Raw genomic sequence first — 24,122 nt, forward strand, 5'->3', positions numbered from 1 at the left:
TTAACCTTATTTTAAGCATCCTCACTTTCTAAGTATATGTAGTTATAAGTAGATCAAGTAATTTAGGATAATCACAAGTTATATGTTTCCTGCCCAACATCCAAAGAGGAAAATTTTTTCTACTGCCCACGTGCACCTTAAGTAATATGTTAATTATATTGAACAAGATAAATTCAACTAGGCGTAACAAGTAATAGTTTAATTTTGCAAGAAAATTTGCTTCATGAAAGGGCTTTGGTTTGAAGCTGCTTGAGTATAAAAGAGAGCTACCTTGATGAAACGCAACATCTCAGCTTCCGGATATTCTGTATGTTCAGGGTCTACTAAATCCATAAGTCTTTCTTCTTCTTTGAGCTGCCACGCCTGCAATATGTTACATATCATTCAGAAACCTCATAACCAATTTCTATTCCACCTCGATATATATATATATATTTATTTATATATATATTACATTATATTCCATCAAAATCAATTACATATGTTGTAAAAGAACATATAACATTTAAACGGCCTACACTTGGAAGGTAACACTAACAAGTCATATAAATAAGTAATTTGACATTCACATAAACCTCAATTTAAAAAGTCTAAATCCTCTCAATCACAAAAAATTCTCAAGTGTCTTCTTCTTTCATCGAGTTATAACAACACAAACACCATGTGCATTCAACATACACATAATTGCACATAGAAGGGCAATGGAACTCTAACCCCTGGTTAATATCGAAAATGATATAAGAATCACAACACTAAAAATAAATCCAGAAGCAATTTTCCTCTGTATTTGTTTCTTAATCGCCATCAAATTCGCAAAATCTTTAAAATTTAATAACATCATAATCAATTACACCCATACATAAACATACATACATTAATATAATATCAAGGGAGAGAGTATATTTTTAATTAAAAAAAAAGATTAAAAAGCAACTAGATACATAAATTGAGAATAATACCTTATGAGAATTAAAAACCCCTAATCCAATTGTAAAACCTAATTGATTTGATACTCTTAATAGAAACCTTAATTAAAGAAGCTAACAAGTCTTGAAACACCAAATCTTCAAGCTCCATCTATAAAGAACTTAAAAATCTGAAAGAAAATCTTTAATCTGGAAGAACGTCAAAGGTTTTCGCTAAAGAGAGCAGTTTGTTTTTTAGACCGAAAGATAGGTTTTGTTTTTGGGACTGAAAGAGAGGTGTGTGTTTTTGGTTGAATTTGTTTAAAGTCTTTCTCCAAAAACAACGCGACAATTTTTCCGCTTCTAAAAAAAGTTTTGTTGTGTTTTTTTATTTCTTGTTGTGAATCTATAGTTTTTGACATTAAAATTATTTATTTTTAGTTTAAATTTGATTGGTAAAATTTTTGTTTAAATTTAACTAAATAATATATAAATATTGTAAAATGATTAATATATATCAACTAATTAATGACTTGTTAAGTTTTATAAAGAGTTCAATTTATCAATATAATAAAATAAATCACTACACTAATATTATTAACTTTTAAAAATAAATAAAATATATATTTCAATTATTATTTTATTTATATGTATTTAATTATTATTTAGTTAAATTAAAAAATCATCTTTATATATATATGTCATTTTGGTAACACATTGTAACTATATCGCAACATAAAAAAAGAAGGGTTGCGATAAACATTTGTTTAGAATGCTACTATTACACTTTTCTTTGCAACCCCAGGATGAAGAGTTGCAGCATCCAATCTATGACGTAGTGAATAAAAAAAATTGTGTCTAGTATTACTAACGTTTTAATTTAACAAAACAGGCATAAGAATGGATTCTAAATATTAACTATAAACTTTTAGAACTAAATTAATTATCTGGTTTGTTACTGCTGTTAATAGACACAATTTTTTTGCCTAATTGTTAAAAAATACGAAATGCCTAATGAAAATAATAGGTTTGATTTAATTAGTTGCTTATAGTTATGCTTAATTAGTTGATTTAATTAATTGCTTTGATTTCATTAGTTGCTTATTAGTTGCTTATATTTAATTAGTTGCTTATATTTGTGCCTAAATTAACTGCTTGCATTTAATTATTCAATTCGTTGCTTAAATTTATTAATTACTAAATTGCCTAAATATAGTTAATTATTTGATAGGTTAAATTTAAATAATGCATAGGTATATCTAAGTTGTTGTTTAAAGTTTGAATAACGGGGGATAATACTTTTACGTGCAACATTATTATATTTGTTGCGTAATTTTGTTGCATAACAGACTTGTTTTGTTGAGTTTGTTGGTTGTGTTTTAAGATTGGAAATGTGATAATATAGCGGAAATGTTGCCCATTTTATTTTAGATTTTACAGATTTTGAATAAATGTTGTTAGTTGTGTTTTCTGCATAGTAATGTGCTAGAACAGGGGAAATGTTGCCAGTTTTTTATTTCATGTTACAATTGCGTACAACAAATTTCCTTCTTCTGTAGGATTACATGGCTGGACGGAAATTGATCAACCCGAGTCCAATTTATGGGGGATTACTTACTCAACAAAATAGGCATCGTTCACAGCTTGTCTGGGGTGGAACGGTACACATCTTTCTCCCAGTTTCCGATTTACTTATCAAAGTTCTTTATGCGGTTCCTAAATGCATAAATTCACATTTACTTGCAGGGTAATGATGATCATTTACGGCTTCGCTCAAACTTTAAGACATACTGAGACTGTATTGAGGCTAATCCACTCCCACAACCTATCCAAGATGCCATTAGAGAAGCTAGTTTTATGGCCGGGAGTATGAGACATGATGCTGGCCTCATATCGGTTTTTTTTTATCGATGGCGCCCAGAGACGCATACTTTCCATCTCCGTTTCGGCGAGGCCACTGTTACACTTGAGGATGTGTACTACATATTAGGGCTACGCAGCGTCGGACGTCCCATGTTATCTATTCCAGGGGATGCAGGTGCATTGTTAGTACAAGAGCTTCTTGGTGTTTTCCCCGATCCACCGCAAGATACGGATATCATCAAGAAGGGTGAAATTAAGATTAGTTGGTTGGTTCGTCAGTTCCGTGATTTTTCACGTCTACACTCAGCTACTGGTCATGATCATGAGTGTGAGCTACTATACCACACACGTGCACACATGCTTCTGCTTATTGGTTCTACTGCGCCAAATTATAGTGGTTACCGCATGCCTCTGAACCTCCTCCCATTTGTGCGGCACGTGGGTCAGATCAGTACTTATAGCTGGGGCAGTGCATATATTGCTTATCTTTACTGCTCGCTTGTGCTCAGCCAGCATTGGCTATAAGACGGAACTATGTGGGTCCATGACATTATTACAGGTACATATCCACCCAACATACTTCACATTATAAGTTGCATTATCCATGCGTACTTTAAGAGACATTAGACACACTTTATACTTTAAACACACTGCATACTTCATGCATACTTTTAGGTGCCTTATCGATGTATATTGTAGGGTGCATTATCTATGCGTGCAACAAATATTTATTTTTCAAATGCATATGTGATACAGGTTTGGATATATGAGTATTGTACTGCCTTAGCTCCCAGACAGCGAGACCCTTACTTAATGCAACATCCCCGTGCTCTCCGGTATGCGAAATTAACTATGACTCTTTTTTCATGTTTCGAAATATTGATACAAAGTCGCTAATATAATACATTTCGCTTCAAGTGGATGGTCCTATTGGATGGTACGACTGTGCAGACACATTCGTTACGCGGCATTCGTTATGACCTAGATACCATGTCTGAGGATTTCTTTAGGTGGAGGCCCTACGGTGATTCCGCGGATGACGCATGAGACATACCTGAGCTTGAGCTATCACTTATGAGTGCACCTTGTCCCCTCATTTACTTGACATGGGTGGAGTGGTACTACACTAATAGGGTCACACGACAGTTCAGATACTTGCAGCAGGTCCCTACTGACTCTCCACTTACTGACCATGATTTTTTCCATAGGGGTCAGAGAGGATGGCCTTTTCAGTTCACTATGGTGTGTGAGCTGTGGGAGTTACGTCACACTGTCGTGCTTGGGCCACCATCTTACAAACCTACTCGCAGACCTATGTGCGTTGTTGACTATCCTGAGTGGTACGATAGAGTCACTAGGCATTTCATGATCAACCCCAGGATTTGGAGGGACCATCAAGGATTCCAGGGGTCGCAGGGACACCTACCTGTGGCTGTATGATTTTTCTTCTTAGATTACTACCTCTTCATTTGTAATAGTTTTCATTTACGTAAACATATTTACATGTTATGAATACAGGTTGAGGGGTTGTCCGCTGCCTACCACCAGATTCAGGGGTCCGGCCGGGCTGAAGATGATGATAATATGGATGTGGCGCTTCAGGGTTTACATGGCACATTAGATGCCATAGGTTTTCCATATCTTATACAGAGGCCCCCTCATCCACCTCCTGCTACCCCACGTACTGGCGGTGCTCATGCCCGTAGGCCAGGTACTGCATTTCTTCATGTTGTACCAGCTCCTCGGGATGGTTGGGAGCCTTGGCTTCATCCATCAGGTGGAGAGGATTCTTCGTTATACACCTCCTCTGGCTCGGTTGGGATCATAGTTCTCAGAGGCATGTACATACTGACCGTACCTGGGACCACTTCATTCAGGGAGAGGGAGCTCCTCATACGTCTGCTTGGGGTCAGAGTTCATAGGTCCATGATGCTGGTGGGTCTTCCTGGGGGCAGAGCACTCAGAGCCATGATGCTGGTACATCTACTTTTGTCCACCCGACTCAGGCCCAGAGCCCTTATGCTGGTATATCTAGTATGGGCCACAGTATTCAGGCCTCTTATGATGTTCCTAGTGCTTGGGTTGCTGGATCCAGTTGGGGCCATTCTACTCAGACCGATTACGGTCATGTGGTTCAGGCTTTTTCATAGCCTACTTTCAGTTTCCCACCAGAGACATGTGGTTCGAGCTTCTCTTTCCAAACCCCGCTTAGGGGGTTCGACCCCTGAATAGTACATGATTCATCCGCACAAAGGAATGAGCAGGGGCGTCAGATACATACACCCCCTATCATGCAAGAGGCAGATATGGAGGATGACAGTGATGAACAGGATGACGATGATGAGGAAGCTGATCCTCCTATACAGCTCAGACAGCAGCCCCGTAGAGTAGTGAAAGGTAAGGGGAGGCTATATCACACCGGCGGGAGGTTATGTGGCTGATCAGTACTTTTTCCCATATTTGCAAATTTGTTAATTTCAGTTTGCCATGTTTTCATTACATATTCAGTTCAGACTTATTTTTATTAGTTCTGGTCACTTTCAGACTTAATGTTTTTTTTATGCCATAATGTAGTCACTTCCGTTCACAGCATTACTTTTCAAAGTGTTTTATAATTAATATTCAAAAAGTACATACTTAAAGTACTTGAAACTTTAACCATCCACAAATAATGTTACACGGAGATAACAGAAAACTAAAAGCATACATCAATGAAAATAGACAAAATTAAAAGGAAACCAATAGTTATACTTTCCTCTATATGAATTATTGTCATATTTCACATAGTTGGCAGTAATGATTATCAGGCTTTCATCTGTATATCATAAAAACACGAAATGACTTCACACAAATATAATTAATATGATTTTACTTTCACATGGATCTTTTTCAGTATTCTTCCTGTAAAATAATTACCTTTGCTTGCATGTGTTTTCTACTGAGTACTCACGGGATGAGGGTCTTTCAATTATTTTCATATTTCACATGGCTGGCAGTAATTATTGTCATCTTTCAATTATTAGTTCTGGTCACTTTCAGACTTATTATTTTTCTTATGCTATAATCTAGTCACTTCCGTTCACGGTATTACTTTTCAAAGTTTTTCGTAATTAATATTCAAGAAGTACATACTTAAAGAAATTAAAACTTTCACATTCCTCAAATAACGTTACACGGAGATAACATAAAACTAAAAGCATACATCAATGAAAAGGGATGAAATGAAATGGAAACACAATGACAACATGACCACCAACAACACTACAGTTTTTCATGGGTCCGCAGGGTTAATAAAAATACTCATCGTACTCATCCGTAAGCTCCTCTTCCTCGCGTTTCCTGGCATCCTCGATTTCCCTTAATTCTTCAGCCTCTTCCGCATCTGCAACATACTGTGCTATTTCAGCATCTTCTCTTTCAATCATCTCCTCCTGCATTCGATGGTACTTATCATGGATTCCTTCCTTTCCACGAACAAATTCTTCCTTTGTAATGAAACAGTCTTTATAAGACTTCTCAAGTGCATCCCATTCTTCTGTGAAGGCTTCTATCAATTGAAAGTTCACCAGTCCAAATCCATAGAACTCCTCACAATATGGGACCCGGACTTTACCCTTTCTCTCTTCTCTAGCCTTCATCCTTCGCATCCTTCTCATGAAATCCTCTTGTTCATACGCGACTCACTTCTTAGCCTTCTCTTCTTCAATCAATTTCTTCTTAGAAACTCCATTTTACTTTTTGGGATGAGTACCTGAGAACAATGTTGTAGAGGTTGCAATTGTTTTTCCTTTATCCATTTCTAAGATTTTACTTAAGTATGAGAGAATATTGTGGTTTTGGTTTACATAGAAGGCTATATTTATAAGTCAAACATGTGGCTGTAATAGGAGATTCAAGATATTAATGGGATAAGTTTACATGTGATTTATGGCCTAATTTCAGGCTTTCATCTATATATCATAAAAACACGAAATGACTTGACACTGATACAATTACATGCAATGACTTTAATTCATTTCATCTGCAAAAAGTGATAACTTTTATAAATAGTTATACTTTTCTCTGTATTTCATTAATATGATTTAACTTCCGCATGGACCTTTTCAGTATTCCTCCTGCAAAATTATTGAAATTGCTTGCATGTGGTTTCTACTGAGTCCTCACGGGATAAGGGCCTATGAATTATTGTCATATTTCACATGGTTGGCAGTAATGAATTTCAGGCTTTCATCTGTATATCAGAAAAACACGAAATGACTTGACACTGATACAACTAAATGCAGTGACTTTAATTCATTTCATCTTGTATTTCATTAATATGATTTGACTTCCACATGGACCTTTTCAGTATTCCTCCTGCAAAAATATTGAAATTGCTTGCATGTGGTTTCTACTGAGTACTCACGGGATAAGGGTCTATGAATTATTGTCATACTTCACATGGTTGGTAGTAATGACACGTACATCAACAAAATTAGCAGCCTTTACATCTTTATTACTTTTTTCTTACACAACTGTTATCCTTATTAACTTTTCATTATCACCTAATTACTAACACTACATACATTTTACACCCACACACATATTTCATCCAAACGGTACTACGATGTCATCGTTCATAAATAACAAGTGGTTGCTACGAGAAAGAGATGACGATTACCGTAGTCTTAGGGTAAGCGATCCAGTGGAGTACTTTGTTGGTGTACGTCGAGAATGGGCATTTCGACGTGAGGAATCTGAAACTCTTACACATGATCTGATTGCGATAAGTGCAAGGGTTCCGCTTCTTCGTTCCCTATCCATATATCCTCGCCCTGAGGAAACTTTTCCTTGGTCTGAATTTAGGCGAAAAGTGGTCAAATCCGTGACCCGTATTTGGCGGGAAAATAACCGAATGTTGTTGCGTAGGAGTCGCTATTATATGTTTGAACTAGCACAAGATTCAGTTCGTACTTCTGGTAGAGAGCTTGCGGAAGTAGAATAACACAGACTACTACAAAATGAGGATTACATTTCCGATGATTACATGTCTGATGAACAAATTTGACTTCAATGTTTTCCTTCTTTTTAATGTTGTATTACTACTTTCAACAGTTTCGTGAATGTCCTTCCCATTTCATAGTTCCTTTTTTAAATTATGTACCACTGCACTTCTACCATTCTTGATTATGAGGCCTCGTAAAAAACACAGTTTAAACACTTTTCCAATCAACTAAAACCATACAAAAAAATATTTAATTCTAAAATAAAAATTACATATTACTCATTCACTTTGTTGCATACTGCATGTGGCTACTCATTCACTTTGTTGCATACTACATGTGGCTACCTGGAAATGGCATGCCCTTCCAAATTTTGCTGCATTTTACAAGACTACTCCTTTACTTTGTTTTTCGTGTTTTCTTCCACTTGAACCTTTTCAGTGTTTCACTTATCATTATCATTTTACAAAATTATTTAAAATGTTTGCATGTGCCTTATACTGTGTGTTCGCAGGGTACCTAACTCATTTACTGATAAGGGTCTATAAATTAAAACCCACACGGCCATAGCTCATATTGCATTTCTTTTGCAATTCAAAAATTTACGAACCATTTATACTACATTTCAATGGATTCAGTACAGTACACATCACTAAAAAACCTTCAGTCTGTAAGTCAAATTCAGTGGAGAATCAAAATTCAAGTATCACGACAATGGGATGACTATAGCAATAACAACGTAGTGTATCGAAGTTTGCAGATGATACTTGTTGATGAATATATAAGATGCTTTAAAAACTTAATCTTGTCAATCACCAAATTCATTTATATGGTTCTCATAAATCTATTCATGGGTCCGTACAGCGCAACTGTATGCATGCATGGATACCGTTTGGGGAGGTAGGTCGTTTTCATGGTCGAATTGTCGAAGGTCAAACATATGATATTTCAAATTTTCTTGTGACACTCTACGAGGGAAATTATAAATGTGTTGAAGGGGACATGCACATTCTCATTTGTTATTTAACTCAAATTACTGAAGTTCCCCACACTTATGAAGATGTATTTGACTTTGTTGATCTTTCAACAATTGATGAGGTCCACTTCCAAAATGATCAATGCGTTCGTAATTGTTGTACTCCATTTTCATTGAACCTTTTGGTATTACGTTTAGTTGCGTATTAACATTTTCTTCTTTTTTGCGTTGTAGATGTGGTTGGATTAATTGTTGACCGAGACAATGTACAACAAGTTATAAATGCAAGAAATGTACAACAAAGGTCTTTGGAAATGGTTATTGGTGATGAAATATAAGAAAAACAGGTTAAATCCATCCTGGTGCAAAGTTTTTTCAAAATATGTATTCTGTTTCCTCAAAATTCCTGATTTATTGCAATAACAAAATTAAAGTTGTCTTTTTGGAAGTAAATGTTGTACCAGTTAATAGGGAGTTGAACTTCGCTGCTCTGCAACGTCTACATCCATATACCATCACCATTTCTGGTTACAAAATGAACCTTGACACTGATACATGAGAGACATGACTTACCGATGCACCTTCAACCAGATTTTACGTTAATCGTCAGAGTGCGGAAGACAGTGAGTTACGCTGTAGATTTAGGGTTAACAATACACCTATTGTATGGACACGAAGTATTGGTGACCCATGATCATGGTGATGTTGAACCTCGATCGCAGCATATTGACAAGAATTATTGTGTTCTAATTTGAGTGCCATTTTTTTCCTTTTTGAATTTATGCATTCTAACTCTATATTAGTTGTATCTTTCTATATTGTAATGTCATTATCATTAATAGTTGGGTGCTCATTTCAGTTTTGATTCGAATTACTGTTCTGTATTAGTTAACAGTTGAAACCACATGCAATCATTTTCAATAATTTGAGATAAACACTGCAAAAGTTCAAGTGGAAGGACGCATGAAAAATAGTAGTGACAAGTCAAATCATATAAATGAAATACAGAGGAAAAGATAAGTCTTTGCATGTAAAGTCATTGCATGCAAAGTATCGATTCCACTTTACAGCAGATAATGAATCCATAATTTTGAAAATAATGCAGGTCTGAGCAACAACGACAAGTCACAATTAAGTTTTAATATATGAACTGTAATTGTATAGTATGTTTAGCACGTGAACTGTCATTCAAAGTAGCTTATGTCTTCTTTACCAAATCACTTATAAATAGAGAGTTACAACCTTAAGAGGTCACATTCGTCAAAAGTAATTATGTCTTCACTTACAAATTTGGATTATTATTTTTGTGAAAAAATAGTTGTTGTAGCGCATTACTGGAAGGGTATTGACGCGGGAAGGAGGTTTATCAAATATCCCGACGGTGTTTGCATTTACGAACGTTGGATCGAAGAGCCTCTTGAACCCCGTGCAACAGTTCTCATTGAAATTCCGAGGGAAGAAATTATCACAAAGAATGTAGCCCACTGTGCAGAAATTCGTGAGTTGCAGCGTGAACATGAGGAGTCAACGAGGAAATTGCAGAGAATGACGGCGTTCATCGAGTCTCATACCTGGAACATCAATGAAGATGATGATGACTCCAATGATACATATGAATGATCCGGTTCATATATTGTTGGCTCTTAATATTTTTATTGTTGCATCGTACTCATTTCTATTCATGTATCGTGCTATTATTGTGTATCAAACTACACACAGTTTTTCAACTGTGTTTTATTATGTAACTGGTGTTATGTCATGGAATTTGTGTTTCAAGTCAGGTATTCATTTTGAGCAAATTAGTTCATATCAAATATAGGGTCTCGTTAACAAAAATATTTTCCCCCATGATACACTATTCCATGTAACTAAAACCATACAAAAAAATTTTAAAATTAAAGTAAAATTTACATACTACAAATAGGTTTACATAACTAGTCAACAGAAAAAAAAAACCAAAATAACTTTCTAGGAATTAATTATGAGATTTGCTAAACATACCCTCACGTAACAATTGCACACTCGACTAGCGTGACACGCTTTTCAAAACCAAGAAAGTTATATATATACTATATTTTTATTACAAAAAAATACGTACTAAAAATAGGTTTGCATTACTACCCAACAAAAAAAAATTACACCAAAATAATTTTTTAACAATTTAATATTAGAGTTCAAAAATAGGTCTCCATCGAATATTTTACACTTGAAAAAGATTACACACAAGTGCAAGTAAATCAGGGAGCAAAAGGAAAAAAAATAAAAAATAATAATATTACACCCCAGAACGCCACTTCTTTTAGGCATCTGGGGTTGAACCCCGGGAAGTGGCGTTCTATTCCAAATTTCAGAAAATTTTTGAATGATTGTGCCAAAAAAACGAATTTTCTGTTCAAACGTGTCAAAAAAGTACCGGGAACCAGTGACATATAATAATGTGCATGTATAAGTTTGATTGCTAGTAATGTGACCAATAACCCTTAAAAACATCCATATTTGATACAGTGATAGTTATTAAGAAAGCATGACCAATCAAGATATTATTTACCAATCTTTTAAAATTTTACTAAACCTAGGCAGATCATATTATGTACAAATCGTAACAGGAATGTCAATGATGCATGGTGTTTGTTGTCGTTATCAATAATGTATCATGTTACAAAAAATTACTAATAATAATATTAATATAAGGGGGCGTTTCGTATAAGATATTCAACAAAGGAAAAAGGAAAAAATTGGGGTAATTCCCTTTGTTGATGTTTGTTTAGTAAAAACAATTATTCTATTTTAGTTGTTGGTTTACCCATTATTCCTCAAACTCAATTCCCCACCTCCCACTAGGTATTTGAACACCTTTTTTCATTTTTATTTTCTTATTTCAATTGTAATTTAAATCTTGGACCAAAAAAATGCATCAGTATGCAAAATTAATTTTAAAAATTAATAATGATTTATAATTTAGTTTTTATAAATTAAAAATAATTTTGATATAAATTTATATATTAATTTATTAAAAAAGTTAATGGTGCTATTAAATAATTATATTTGTTTATTTATTATAATGTTAATATATTATACTATTATAATATAAATATATTTGACTATATTGAGATTGCTTAATATTAAAAAATCAAAAATAAATGTAATCATGTAAATTTTTCATTCCGTTTCCGGATCTGAACCAAACACTTAAAATAATTCTGGGTCTTTCCTTTTCTTTCTCCTCCTTTCCCTTTTTCGATTACATTCCGTTTCCCCGAGATGAACCAAACGCCCCCTAATTTTCCAATATCCTTTTTTAAATGAAAAATACTGAGTATGCTTTTTTAGCTGGGAATCTTTTTTTATCAGGTTTTTTAGCTGGGAATTGATTGGTTGATATTATTTTATTTTATATACACACGAGTACCCCTTTGTAGGAATAGAAAGACTTAATATTTATTTATTACCACTATAATTTGATGCCTAACCCTTACTTTATTATGTTGTTGTAAATATCATCTGTAGATGGCTTTTAGACTTAATTGAAGTTTCATGAGTTATGAGAAACGTAATCCCTCAATTCTTCCTATTAGGGGATGGGAACTCGACTTTAATATTCTTATTAAAAAATAGTTATAAAAAAATTTAAATTTTTTTCTTTTAAATAAAATATAATATTTAAATTTTTATAAAAAAATTAAAATAATTTCTGCAACTATATTTTATAATTTACTTAAAATGTATGTTTGAAAAAAAATATATATTATGTAGACGTGCAGGCAGAAGAGTCGGCAAGTCTCATATGAAATTTATAGTTGTTTATCCGAAACTGTGAGATAGGATAGGATAAGTACGTGAGACATACAAGTTCATATAATTGGTGAATATAAAAAAATTTCAGGCATCAAATAATGTCAGCAAGATGGTAGTAATATATGATACAGAGAGAACAATTGTCATTGCAGAAACGTTCAACGTGTCTTTCGTTTATTTTGCGTCCAATCCACTACTACTAACAGTATTGCTTCACCAAAGTATCTAATAATTCATATATTATGGGAAAGAAAAATTACATATACAATTTTTCGCTTAGTTTTATTATGTTTCTCGCACAAAATTATGCATGGAAGATTAATTTTAATAATCTAAATAAAAATTTAACTGAACATAGATCCTGTTTAAAAGTTAATTTTTATGACAAAAAGTTACTGGGTTTTCCAACTAAAAACTAGAGAATTGAGTAAATAAAAGAAATTTAGTGTTTATTAATTACCTTTTTAAAATTGCGAAATCATTTCAAAATTTCAATTTTATAAAAAAAATTTGGAAAAACTCTTTAAACTAATGTATACAAAAAAAAAATAATTGAAACAATTCTTTATTAAACACTTTGGTACAAATCAAGTATAATTAATCGATTAATTAAAATAACTAAATTATTTTGTTTTGGTTAATAATTAATCAGTATTCTTTGTCAAACACTCTTGTACATATTATGTAATTATTGCAAGAGAACTGCCAAGTTTCTAAAACCCGTCCTCAAAATGATTCTTAAATTATGAATTATTATCGTGATATTAAATAATTACTCATAAGTGAGATAAACTTCTCATATATTAATATAAATTTTATAAATAAAAAAATAACAAGTATCATTTTGAAAAAAAAAATGAATTTTTTTTATACGTAACATCGCTATATTCCCATCACCCTCAAAATATGTATCTGAGCAAATGATAAAAGATGTTTATTAGTGAAAAACCTCTGATAATTTATTATATGAAATTTCAAATGAAAAAAATAATAGTACCCATTACATTATACATACCTATTCTCATCTGAAAATTTTCGGACAACACTGATGTCACCGGTAACACCCGGTCAATTCCGTTTAAACCGTTATCTCCTCGGATAACGGTACCGCCAATAGCAAGTTACCCGCCGTCTAAAAAGTCTAGAACATGCTTCCCTTATCTCCAACTCCCTCTTACATGTATATATATACAAACATGTGTACTCCATCTAGTGTTCATAACGAGTTCCTTAAGAATATTCACTTCATTTATTATTACATTTGCCCTTCAAACACCTCTTATTTACAATTCTGCCATTCTTCAAATTTGCTGACCCATTAACACCACTAAAGCTCGCCGCCGATTGAGCTAGCTGGCCGGGAAATATATAATCCGATAAAGTGAGAATATAGTACTAGTGAAATAATTATGTCATCACCGAAGAGTCATCGGAGAAAATACGAAGAAAAAAGCCGAAAAGCGTCATCGTTCCACGGAAGAACATCGGAGACGATGGCAGTGGCGAAGCTTAACAGGCCGAGAACGGTACCGGAACTTTTTGCCGGAAAAAGAGTCCCCGGAGTTTCGTTGCCGGAGGCGAAACCGGCGAAGTTAACGAAGCTGTTATTGAACGTGACTGTTCAACGGAGCTTAGGTGCGTTGATGGTGATCATGTCGCCGGAGTCAACGGTCGGTGACTTGATTGCGGCGGTGATACGGCAGTATGTAAAGGAAGGAAGGCGGCCGATTTTAGGGTCGACGGATTTTGGTGACTTTGATCTTCATTACTCGCAGTTTAGCTTGGAAAGTAAGTTTTCTCATGCAAAAAGAAATTTTCTTAATACCGGAGCTAAAATATTTAGTAAAAATATATATATATATTTTAGGGATTTTTTGTTTTTGATAGATATTTTAATTTTTTGAAAAGCAAAATTTCAATTTACGTAATTGTGTGTTACAATAATTTAATGGTTTAAGCGGAAATCTAAATATTCACCACGATATTTATGGCAAAATTTTATAAAATTTGTTGCTAAGTACGATATTTGAACATCCAAAATATATGCAGGTTTGGATAGGGAGGAGGAGCTGATAAATTTAGGATCAAGAAACTTCTTTCTGTGCCCTAGAAAACTGGTGGAGACTGCGACGGAGAGTGGGGGCGGAAAAAGGCCGACGCAGTGCTCAGAGGAAGCCGAGGAAGAATGGATGACGAAGCTTGCGTGGCTTAAATTAATGGAGATCTTGTTATGAACCAATAAAGGCCGGCCCCTGTGGTAGGATTATATGAAAATGTACATAAACTATAGGTAACATAGTCTAGTGTTAATCTCAAGTTCAATTACCTATATACTTGTATGTCCCAAGTGTAAAATCAGGGAATTAATGTACATAAGTTACTTGCACCTTGATAAAATTGTAATGTAATTTGAGTTTAGATAGTGAATACCGTGAACCTAACATATTTCAGATTATATTACAACGTCAAAATACCGCGCGAAGCGCGGTTTGCGAAAATTATTAATAAAAATATATTTTATGAAATTTAAAAAATATATTTTTTTATTTCATTTTTAAGTAATTTGCTACTTAGTAAAATGATGACACATGTCATACTGAATACAAATTTGTATTACATCAATATATTTGTATTGTAGCAACTTTTTTCTTCCGCGGCAAGCTTTATAATAGTCAAATAAAACTATTTCAGATTTATTGCTAATTTACGTGTTGATAGACTTGATTTACAAAATATTATCATGTTATTTTAAATAAATAATTATATTACATCAAGCCTTTTAATTACCAGAAAAACTAAAATATTTGATAGTGAAAAGTCAAGGACAAAGTTACATTCGCTGCAATCGATATATGAAAGTTTAAAATTTAACAAAAAAAGGACCAACTTGACCATTTTTAAAATTAAATTATAACATATTTTAAAATATTCTCTATCTTAAGTAGGTTAATAAATGAGAAAACAATTTTTATCAGACATTTTAGAATATTATTTATCTCAAGTGGGTTAAAATCTTTATATTTTTTAAATATCAACGTCTTCTTTATTCGTGTTTCTCTTGTGTCTTAAATAGCTTCCCTCTAATTTAAATTGGTCCCTTCGTACAAGTTTGTTATTCTTTTCCTTCTAATTTAAATTGGTCCCTTTGTACAAGTTTGTTATTCTTACTCTCGCTCCACTAATTCACTTTCAGTTAAATTGAATTAAATTCCTGAACCTGTACTTCCGATAATATCTATTTTCATGTTCACTTTATTGAGGTAATTACTTGTATGATGAACATAATAGCCATTAAAAAATTGCATGGTCTAAAAAATAGTGATCAAAATAATTAAATAAATTCATTCACATCTTCATCTTAACAGTTTTTATAAAAGAATGAGGTTTCAAATTCTCACAAACAGCTATGACAGGCAGATGTCCTAAATTTCTTGATCAGATGGGTAAAATTTCAACCATTACTCTGTTACCTTATTACCTGAATACATATGAACACACCTAAGTTTCACTATAAAGACACCCAAATTAGCAACCTAAAAGTTCACCTTAAAAGGTTAATATTAAATTTATATTCAGCAACATAATATTATGTTTCATATATGAATTGTCCAACACTCCGCTTTAATGTTTTAATAAATTTAAAAATTGCTACAGATAATAAATGATCACTAACATAATATTATGTTTCATATATGAATTGTCCAACACTCCGGTTTAATGTTTTAATAAATTTAAAAATTGCTACAGATAATAAATGAAGTGATTCAGCCCTATCATCGTCACCCTTCAAGTATACATATAATACATATGTGAAAGAAGAAAAGAAATACAATTATTGATATATGATGACAAGCTATAAATTTTTTGGATTGGAGCCATCATGTTATGATTTTGGATAACTGATTTAGAACAAAACAACATAGATAGTCATAACTGTCACTCAGAGGCTGAAAGTTTGATTGAAAAAATCTAAGCTAACAAAAACCTACCATGGCTTAGCCATTATATTTTTTAGGGGGGAGAAACAACAAAGATCAGGGTATATTGTACCCATTCTCCACCACCAAAAATAAATCAAACTATGTTATTTAGTAGTTGTAGCTCAGTATATTGTGCTTTAATTTTCTTTTAATAACTCAACACAGGTTTCTTGCATGGGGCTTTTCAGATCAATTTAGTTTATTATCTCTGAGGATCCAAATCTGTGCTGGAAGCATATTATGTTGTACATTTGTTAGATATATTTGATAATGTCATGACTAATATGATTTATGTTTAGTTTTCAGATCTTACTTAAACAGGATAAATCAGTACTTACTGGAAGTCAGGACTTAAGGATATCAGTACTTATATTATCAGGATATAATCATCAGAAGATGGATATCAGAACTTAAGTGCCGAAGTACATTCAGATAAGAACAGTAGCTGATTAAAGGAAAGAAGATCGAGATAAACATAAGAAGAGATGCATGAAGAAGGAATTCTATGAAGAATAGAATACTTGGAAGAAAAGATATCTGATTGATATATTTTAGGAAGCAGAATTATATTCCATATCAATTAGCGATTATCTTGTAACTGTGTAGTATATAAACACAGACATAGGGTTTACACTATAAGTGTTATCATATTCGAGAAGATTATTCATTGTAACTCTAGCAGCTCTCGTGATATTTGTTCATCACTGAGAGGTAACAGTTCTATACTGTAACAGAGTTTATTGTTTCAATAAAGTTTGTTTTCTGTTACTTGAGATATTAAAGTTCGATTTGATTGTACTTTACACTGTATTCACCCCCTCTACAGTGTGTGTGACCTAACAAGTGGTATCAGAGCTTATCTGTTAACGCACATATAGTTTAAGATCCAAACACAATCATGTCTGACACAGAAACTCCAACTAAGCCTACCAAAACTGAAGAACCACCAAAGACACAAATTCAAAGTCGGTATGAGACCATCAGAGTTCCCATACTGAGACCATCTGAATATCCCATATGGAAGGTTAGGATGACCATGTTCCTAGAAGCAACAGATCCAGAATATCTTGATAGAATCAAGGAAGGGCCTCACAAACCAACCAAGCTCGCTGTTGCAGTTGCAGGTGAAGCAGCAAAAACCGTACCAAAGGAGAAGAGTGATTATACTGCTGAAGATATCGCATCAATTGCTAAGGATGCTAAGGTACGACACTTACTGCATAGTGCCATTGATAATGTAATGTCACACAGGGTAATTAACTGCAAGACTGCTAAGGAGATATGGGATACTCTGGAAACAAGATGTCAGGGAACTGATACAATTAAGAAGAACAGGAAGACAATACTCACTCAAGAGTATGAACACTTTGACTCAAAGGCAAATGAGTCATTGACTGATTTATATGATAGATTTGTCAAACTCTTGAATGATTTGTCATTGGTTGATAAGGAGTATGATCTTGAAGATTCAAACCTTAAATTCCTGTTAGTTCTTCCTGAATACTGGGATTTGAAGGCAACAACGATAAGAGACAACTACAATCTTGATGAAACAACTCTTGATGAAATTTATGGAATGCTCAAGACTCATGAACTTGAGATGGAACAAAGAAGCAAGAGGAAAGGAGGAAAGTCAAGGACAGTTGCTCTTAAGGCTGATGAAGAATCTCCCAAGGCAGCTACCTCAAGGAAAGACAAGGGTAAAACTCTTTTCACAAAGTCTGATACTGAGTCATCAAGTTCTGAAAGTGATGATGACTCAGATTCTGAAAGCTTGCCTGAGACTGATGCTGATGAGGAGATGATGAAGCTGTGTGCTCTTATGGTGAAAGAGATCACAAAGATTGCATACAGGAAGTTCAGGAAGGGAAATAAGTTTTCCAGGAAAGGCACAAGTTCTGATAAGAAAAATTTCAGAAGATCTGAGGGCAGAGGAAGAAAGTCTGATAGAGGAGATAATACCAATGTCAAATGCTATAACTGTGGTGAGAAAGGCCACATATCTCCTGTTTGCAAGAAAGTGAAGGGTGACAAAGGCAAGGCTCTTGTCACAAAGAAGAAAAGCTGGACAGACACCTCAGACTCTGAAAGTGAGGAGAACTATGCTTTGATGGCAAATGCTGATAAAGAAAGTGCTGAGAGCAGTTCTGAAGCTGCTGAAACAAAGGTACCTCAGACTACTTATGCTTTTCATACTGATGATATTTATGAGTTGAGAAGATATCTTAAAACCATGTTTGTTAGTTATAGAGATCAAACTTTAACATGTGAAAGATTAACTTCTGAAAATCTTGCTTTTAAGAAAAAAAATGATTTTTTAGAAAAAGAGTTAGTTATGTTCTATCAAACTCAGAAGGATAGAGATGATGCTTTTTATGTTAGGGATGAAGTGCTAAAAATGAATGAATCTCTAAAAATTGAGTTAGAAAAGGAAAGAGAGATTATCAGGACTTGGACTAACTCTGGCAGAACAACTCAAAATTTGCTAAGTAGTGAAAATTGGAAAGAAGGCTTAGGTTATGGAGAGGATAAGAATGATAAAAGAACTGTAGAAATTAAGCCTGTTGTTAAGCAAAAGCCAAAATTAAAACCTGTTAAGTTTGTAACTGTAAAGTCTGATAATGAGAAATCAGAAGTTAAAGAGGAATTAACTTCTGACAAACTAAAACAGGAAAAGATAGCTGAAGTAAACATATGCTTAATGACTAAGAAGCAGCTTAAGCATAAGCCGAAAGATGTTAAGAATGTAAAAAGGTAAAATCACCTAGGAAAAATAGGAATGGAAAGGAAGGTGTGAATAAAAGCAATGATTATAAGCCTGTTCCTGATGCTCCTAGGAAAACGTGTCATAACTGTGGAAGTTCTAACCATCTGGCTTCTTTTTGCAGGAAGAATAAGAACATAAACTCCTTACCTTCAAAACCAGGAGTTAAGAGTCAATCTGTTAGATATAAACCACAAAATCCTTGTTTTCATTGTGGTAGTTTATGGCATTCCATTTATACTTGTAAGGAATATCATAGTTTGTACTATGATTATTATCAAATAAAACCTTCTTTGAAGAAAGTTTTCATTGTTCCTTCTAGTGTAAATTCTGATTCAAAGTCTGATAGTGTAAGTTCTAATAAGAAAAATGTTAACATAGACTCTGATGCTAAATCCGCTGTAAATGTTAACAAACTTGAATAGGCCAAGGGATCCAAGCAAGTCTGGGTCCTTAAAACTAATCATTAGTGGTCTTTGTGATTGCAGGGCAACAGGAAAAATATTCTAGTTCTGGACAGTGGATGTTCAGGATATATGACTGGAAATAAAGCCCTGCTATCAGACTTTGTGGAGAAAGCTGGCCCAAGTATTTCTTATGGAGATGGCAATATTGGAAAAACATTGGGATATGGCAATATCAATCTTGGGAATGTCATCATTAAAAAAGTTGCTCTAGTCTCAGGACTTAAACACAATCTGCTGAGTATAAGTCAAATCTGTGACAGAGGTTATCATGTTGATTTCTTTGAAGAACACTGTGAAGTTGTGAGTAAATCCAAAGGCAAAGTTGTTCTGAAAGGATACAGGCGTGGTAACATTTATGAAGCTAAGCTTTCAACAAATACTGATAGTTCTGCAATCTGTCTGATGAGTAGAGCATCAATTGAAGAAAGCTGGAATTGGCACAAGAAACTCTCTCATTTAAATTTCAACAATATAAATGAACTAGTCAAGAAAGATCTTGTGAGAGGACTGCCAAAGTCAGTATTTGCTCCTGATGGCCTTTGTGATTCTTGTCAGAAGGCCAAACAAAGAAAATCTTCATTCAAGAGCAAGACTGAATCATCAATTCTTGAGCCTTTTCATCTACTACATGTTGATCTATTTGGTCCAGTGAATGTCATGTCTATTGCAAAGAAGAAATATGCGTTGATCATAGTGGATGAGTTCACCAGATACACATGGGTGTATTTCTTGCACACAAAAAGTGAAACTGCATCTATCTTGATTGATCATGTCAAACATCTGGATAAATTGGTCAAAGATTCTGTGAAAACCATAAGAAGTGATAATGGCATTGAGTTCAAGAATTTGATAATGGAAGAGTTCTGCAAAAACCATGGAATTAAGCAGGAATTTTCTGCTCCTGGAACTCCACAACAAAATGGAGTTGTTGAAAGGAAGAATAGAACTCTCATTGAAGCTGCACGTACAATGCTTAAAGAAGCAAAGCTTCCAACCTATTTCTGGGCTGAAGCTGTGCAGACTGCTTGTTTTACTCAAAATGCAACACTCATTAACAAGCAAGGAAAAACACCATATGAGATGGTGAAGAAAAAGAAGCCAAATCTAAAGTACTTTCATGTATTTGGATGCAAGTGTTTTGTTCTCAAGACTCATCCTAAACAGCTATCCAAATTTGATCTAAAAGCTGATGAAGGAATCTTTGTTGGATATCCACTTACCACAAAAGCCTTAAGAGTCTATAATTTGAGAACAAGAGTGGTCATGGAATCTATCAATATCTCTTTTGATGACAAGAAGATTACTGGTCTTGAAGATTTTATTGATCATGATCAGCTGAGATTTGAAAATGAAGACTCAAATTATGATCCTGAAAATCCTGACTGTCTAAGTCCTGATACTGTAAACTCTGATGGATTAAACTCTGATGTTATTGAAACTGTGGTGAGTACGCCAAAGGAAGATGCACCTATGCAGGGGGAACATATTCAAGATCTTACCACATCTCAAGAAGCATCTATACATACATCTGGCTCTTCAAGTTCTGATTCGTCAAATTCTGATAAGCCAAGTTCTGATAGTTCTGAAAATCTAAATTCTGAAGAATCCAACTCAGAGAGCATAGTTTTAGGGGGAGCATCAGAAAATGAAAATGAAGACAGCATGGATCATGGGGGAGCATCCAGTTCTAGAGAAAACCTTCCATCTGCAAGGAAGTGGACTAAATCACATACACCTGATTTGATAATTGGAAATCCTGATGCAGGTGTTAGAACTAGAACAGGTACTTCAAATGAATGTCTTTACAATTCTTTTCTCTCTCAGACTGAGCCAAAAAAAGTGGAAGAAGCTCTTCAAGATACTGATTGGGTGCAGGCAATGCAGGAAGAGTTAAATGAATTTGAAAGAAACAAAGTTTGGACCCTAGTGCCAAGACCAAAGAATAGATCTGTTGTTGGTACAAAGTGGGTATTCAGAAACAAAACTGACAGTGATGGCATAATTACAAGGAGTAAGGCAAGGCTGGTTGCAAAAGGATATTCTCAACAGGAGGGAATTGATTATGATGAAACATTTGCACTAGTTGCTAGGTTAGAAGCCATAAGGATATTTTTGGCTTATGCTGCTCACAAAAAGTTTACTGTCTTTCAAATGGATGTGAAAAGTGCTTTTCTCAATGGAGAATTGGAGGAGGAAGTATATGTTGAACAACCTCCAGGCTTTGTAGATTCCAAACATCCAGATTATGTCTACAGGCTTGATAAAGTACTTTATGGACTTAAGCAAGCTCCCAAAGCATGGTATGTGACTTTAGCTCAGTTTCTTCTGGAAAGTGGATTTAACAGAGGAACTATAGACAAAACACTGTTCTACCTCAACCATGGAAATGACTTACTTCTGGTCCAGATTTATGTTGATGATATAATTTTTGGGTCTACAAATGACAGACTTTGCAAAAAGTTTGCTAAACTGATGCAGTCAAGGTATCAGATGAGTATGATGGGGAAATTAGCTATTTTCTGGGCCTTCAAGTCAAGCAGAATGAAGAAGACACTTTTATTTGTCAAACTAAGTACACCAGAAACTTGCTGAAGAAATTTGGAATGCAAGATTGTTCAAGTGCATCCACTCTCATGGCCACTGCAACAAAACTGGATAAGAATGCTGGTAAATCAGTAGATATTACTGATTACAGAGATATGATTGGCTCTCTACTCTATCTAACTGCTAGTAGACCTGATATCATGTATGCTACATGTCTTTGTGCAAGATTTCAAGTAGATCCAAGAGAACCTCACTTAACAGCTGTGAAAAGAATTTTCAAGTATCTTAAAGGCACAGCTGATCTGGGATTGTGTTATCCCTGAGAATCAAATTTTAAACTAATAGGTTACTCAGATGCAGATTTTGCAGGTTGCAACATTGACAGGAAAAGCACAAGTGGAAGCTGCCAATTTCTTGGAGGCAGATTGGTTTCTTGGTTTAGCAAGAAACAAAAATCAATTTCCACATCAACTGCGGAAGCAGAATATATTGCTGCAGGAAGCTGTTGTGCACAGATTCTTTGGATGAAGAATCCGTTACTGGATTATGGGTTAACATATTTCAAAATCCCTATTTACTGTGATAATCAAAGTGCTATTGCTATGACAGGTAATCCAGTTCAGCACTCTATGACAAAGCACATCAGTATCAGGTTCCACTTCATCAGAGAACATGTGGATGAAGGTACAGTGGAATTGCACTTTGTTCCAACAGATCAACAACTAGTAGATATCTTCACAAAACCATTGTGTGAAGCTACTTTTACAAGATTGGTAAATGAACTTGGAATGGTTTCAGGTTCTTTCTCTAAATCTGCTTAGTTTTGTTCTGATGCATCAGACTTTATGATCAGTATTTACAGAATTTAATCTCTTTGTGTATTCTGTGCTTACTTGTAAAATGTGTTTTAAGTACTGACTGATGTCTGATCAATGTTTCTAAACTCTGATAGTGATATGTCTGTTTAGGTAACTATTCAATCCTATGAGGATAACTGTGCTAGATGCTGACCTAGTAGTCTTCAATAAACAAGGGATCTCGTGTAAGAAGTAATTATTTATGTGGAAATCTATTGACATAAGCAAATTCTGATAATTGAGCTTAGTTGAGTTTACTTAGTCTATCTTATTACTAAGTCACAAACTAGAATATTGCTTTTCATCTGTTAAGTTCTGATGCTAGTAAATCTGTTGAATGTACTAAGTGCTGGTAAACCTCTCTTATCAAAAGACCAAAGAAAATAATCATGGGTTAAAATCAGGTACTCCTTTGAGATCTAGAGTAAAAATGTGGAAGGGACGATCCAAGTGCATTGCTAGTATTAAGTAAATATGCATTAGAAAAGCAAAATATTTTTTTGGTGACTTTTCACACTCTATGATTAAGTTCTGAAGAATATAAATCAGAATTTGTGTGAGGACTTACTAAAATAGGCATTCATTTTTCGAGTTAAGAATTTATGTTCTGGTAACTATTAAGTTCTGATATAAGTCTAAGTTCTGATATTCAATTCTGATTCTTTACTTGACTTATTTGTGCTTAAAATCTAAAAACAGTTTCAGTTTAAATCAGACTATGTTTGGGTAGAATATTAACAGTCAATATCATTAGGGATAGTGGTTCACATACCCGTACAGTATTTTTCTTACTTGTTAGTTGTGCGCATTAACCCTGACTTACACTTCCAATGACTGTTTTTCTTCTTCCAAGTCTGGGGAGACGAGGTAGAATTAATTCTACCTGTCAGCATTAAATTTCTTTGCGTCTCCTAGTATTCTTTTGCCTATAAAATCAACCACTTCACATCAGCTTACACATCAACTTTTTTTATCACAAACTCCCTTTC

The 24,122-nt window shown here is 34.2% G+C and overlaps 1 protein-coding gene across 1 annotated transcript; it reads left to right on the forward strand.

Annotated features, from left to right (window-relative positions):
* Positions 1-13,721: 13,721 nt before the first annotated feature.
* On the forward strand, positions 13,722-14,962 carry LOC141693466 (uncharacterized protein At4g22758-like). Its single transcript, XM_074498570.1, has 2 exons — positions 13,722-14,309; positions 14,571-14,962. Exons 1-2 carry the CDS (start codon positions 13,931-13,933, stop codon positions 14,753-14,755), a joined length of 564 nt encoding a protein of 187 aa, XP_074354671.1. The 5' UTR covers positions 13,722-13,930; the 3' UTR covers positions 14,756-14,962.
* Positions 14,963-24,122: the final 9,160 nt, after the last annotated feature.

The sequence above is a fragment of the Apium graveolens genome, chromosome 10, assembly GCF_009905375.1.
Source record: "Apium graveolens cultivar Ventura chromosome 10, ASM990537v1, whole genome shotgun sequence".
Taxonomy (NCBI): Eukaryota; Viridiplantae; Streptophyta; class Magnoliopsida; order Apiales; family Apiaceae; genus Apium; species Apium graveolens.

Bases quoted from the DNA above. Each gene is read 5' to 3' on its own strand.
- LOC141693466 (XM_074498570.1), top strand. From the start codon at position 13,931: ATGTCATCACCGAAGAGTCATCGGAGAAAATACGAAGAAAAAAGCCGA. The intron at 14,310-14,570 runs GTAAGTTTTCTC...AAATATATGCAG, and splicing joins CTCGCAGTTTAGCTTGGAAA to GTTTGGATAGGGAGGAGGAG.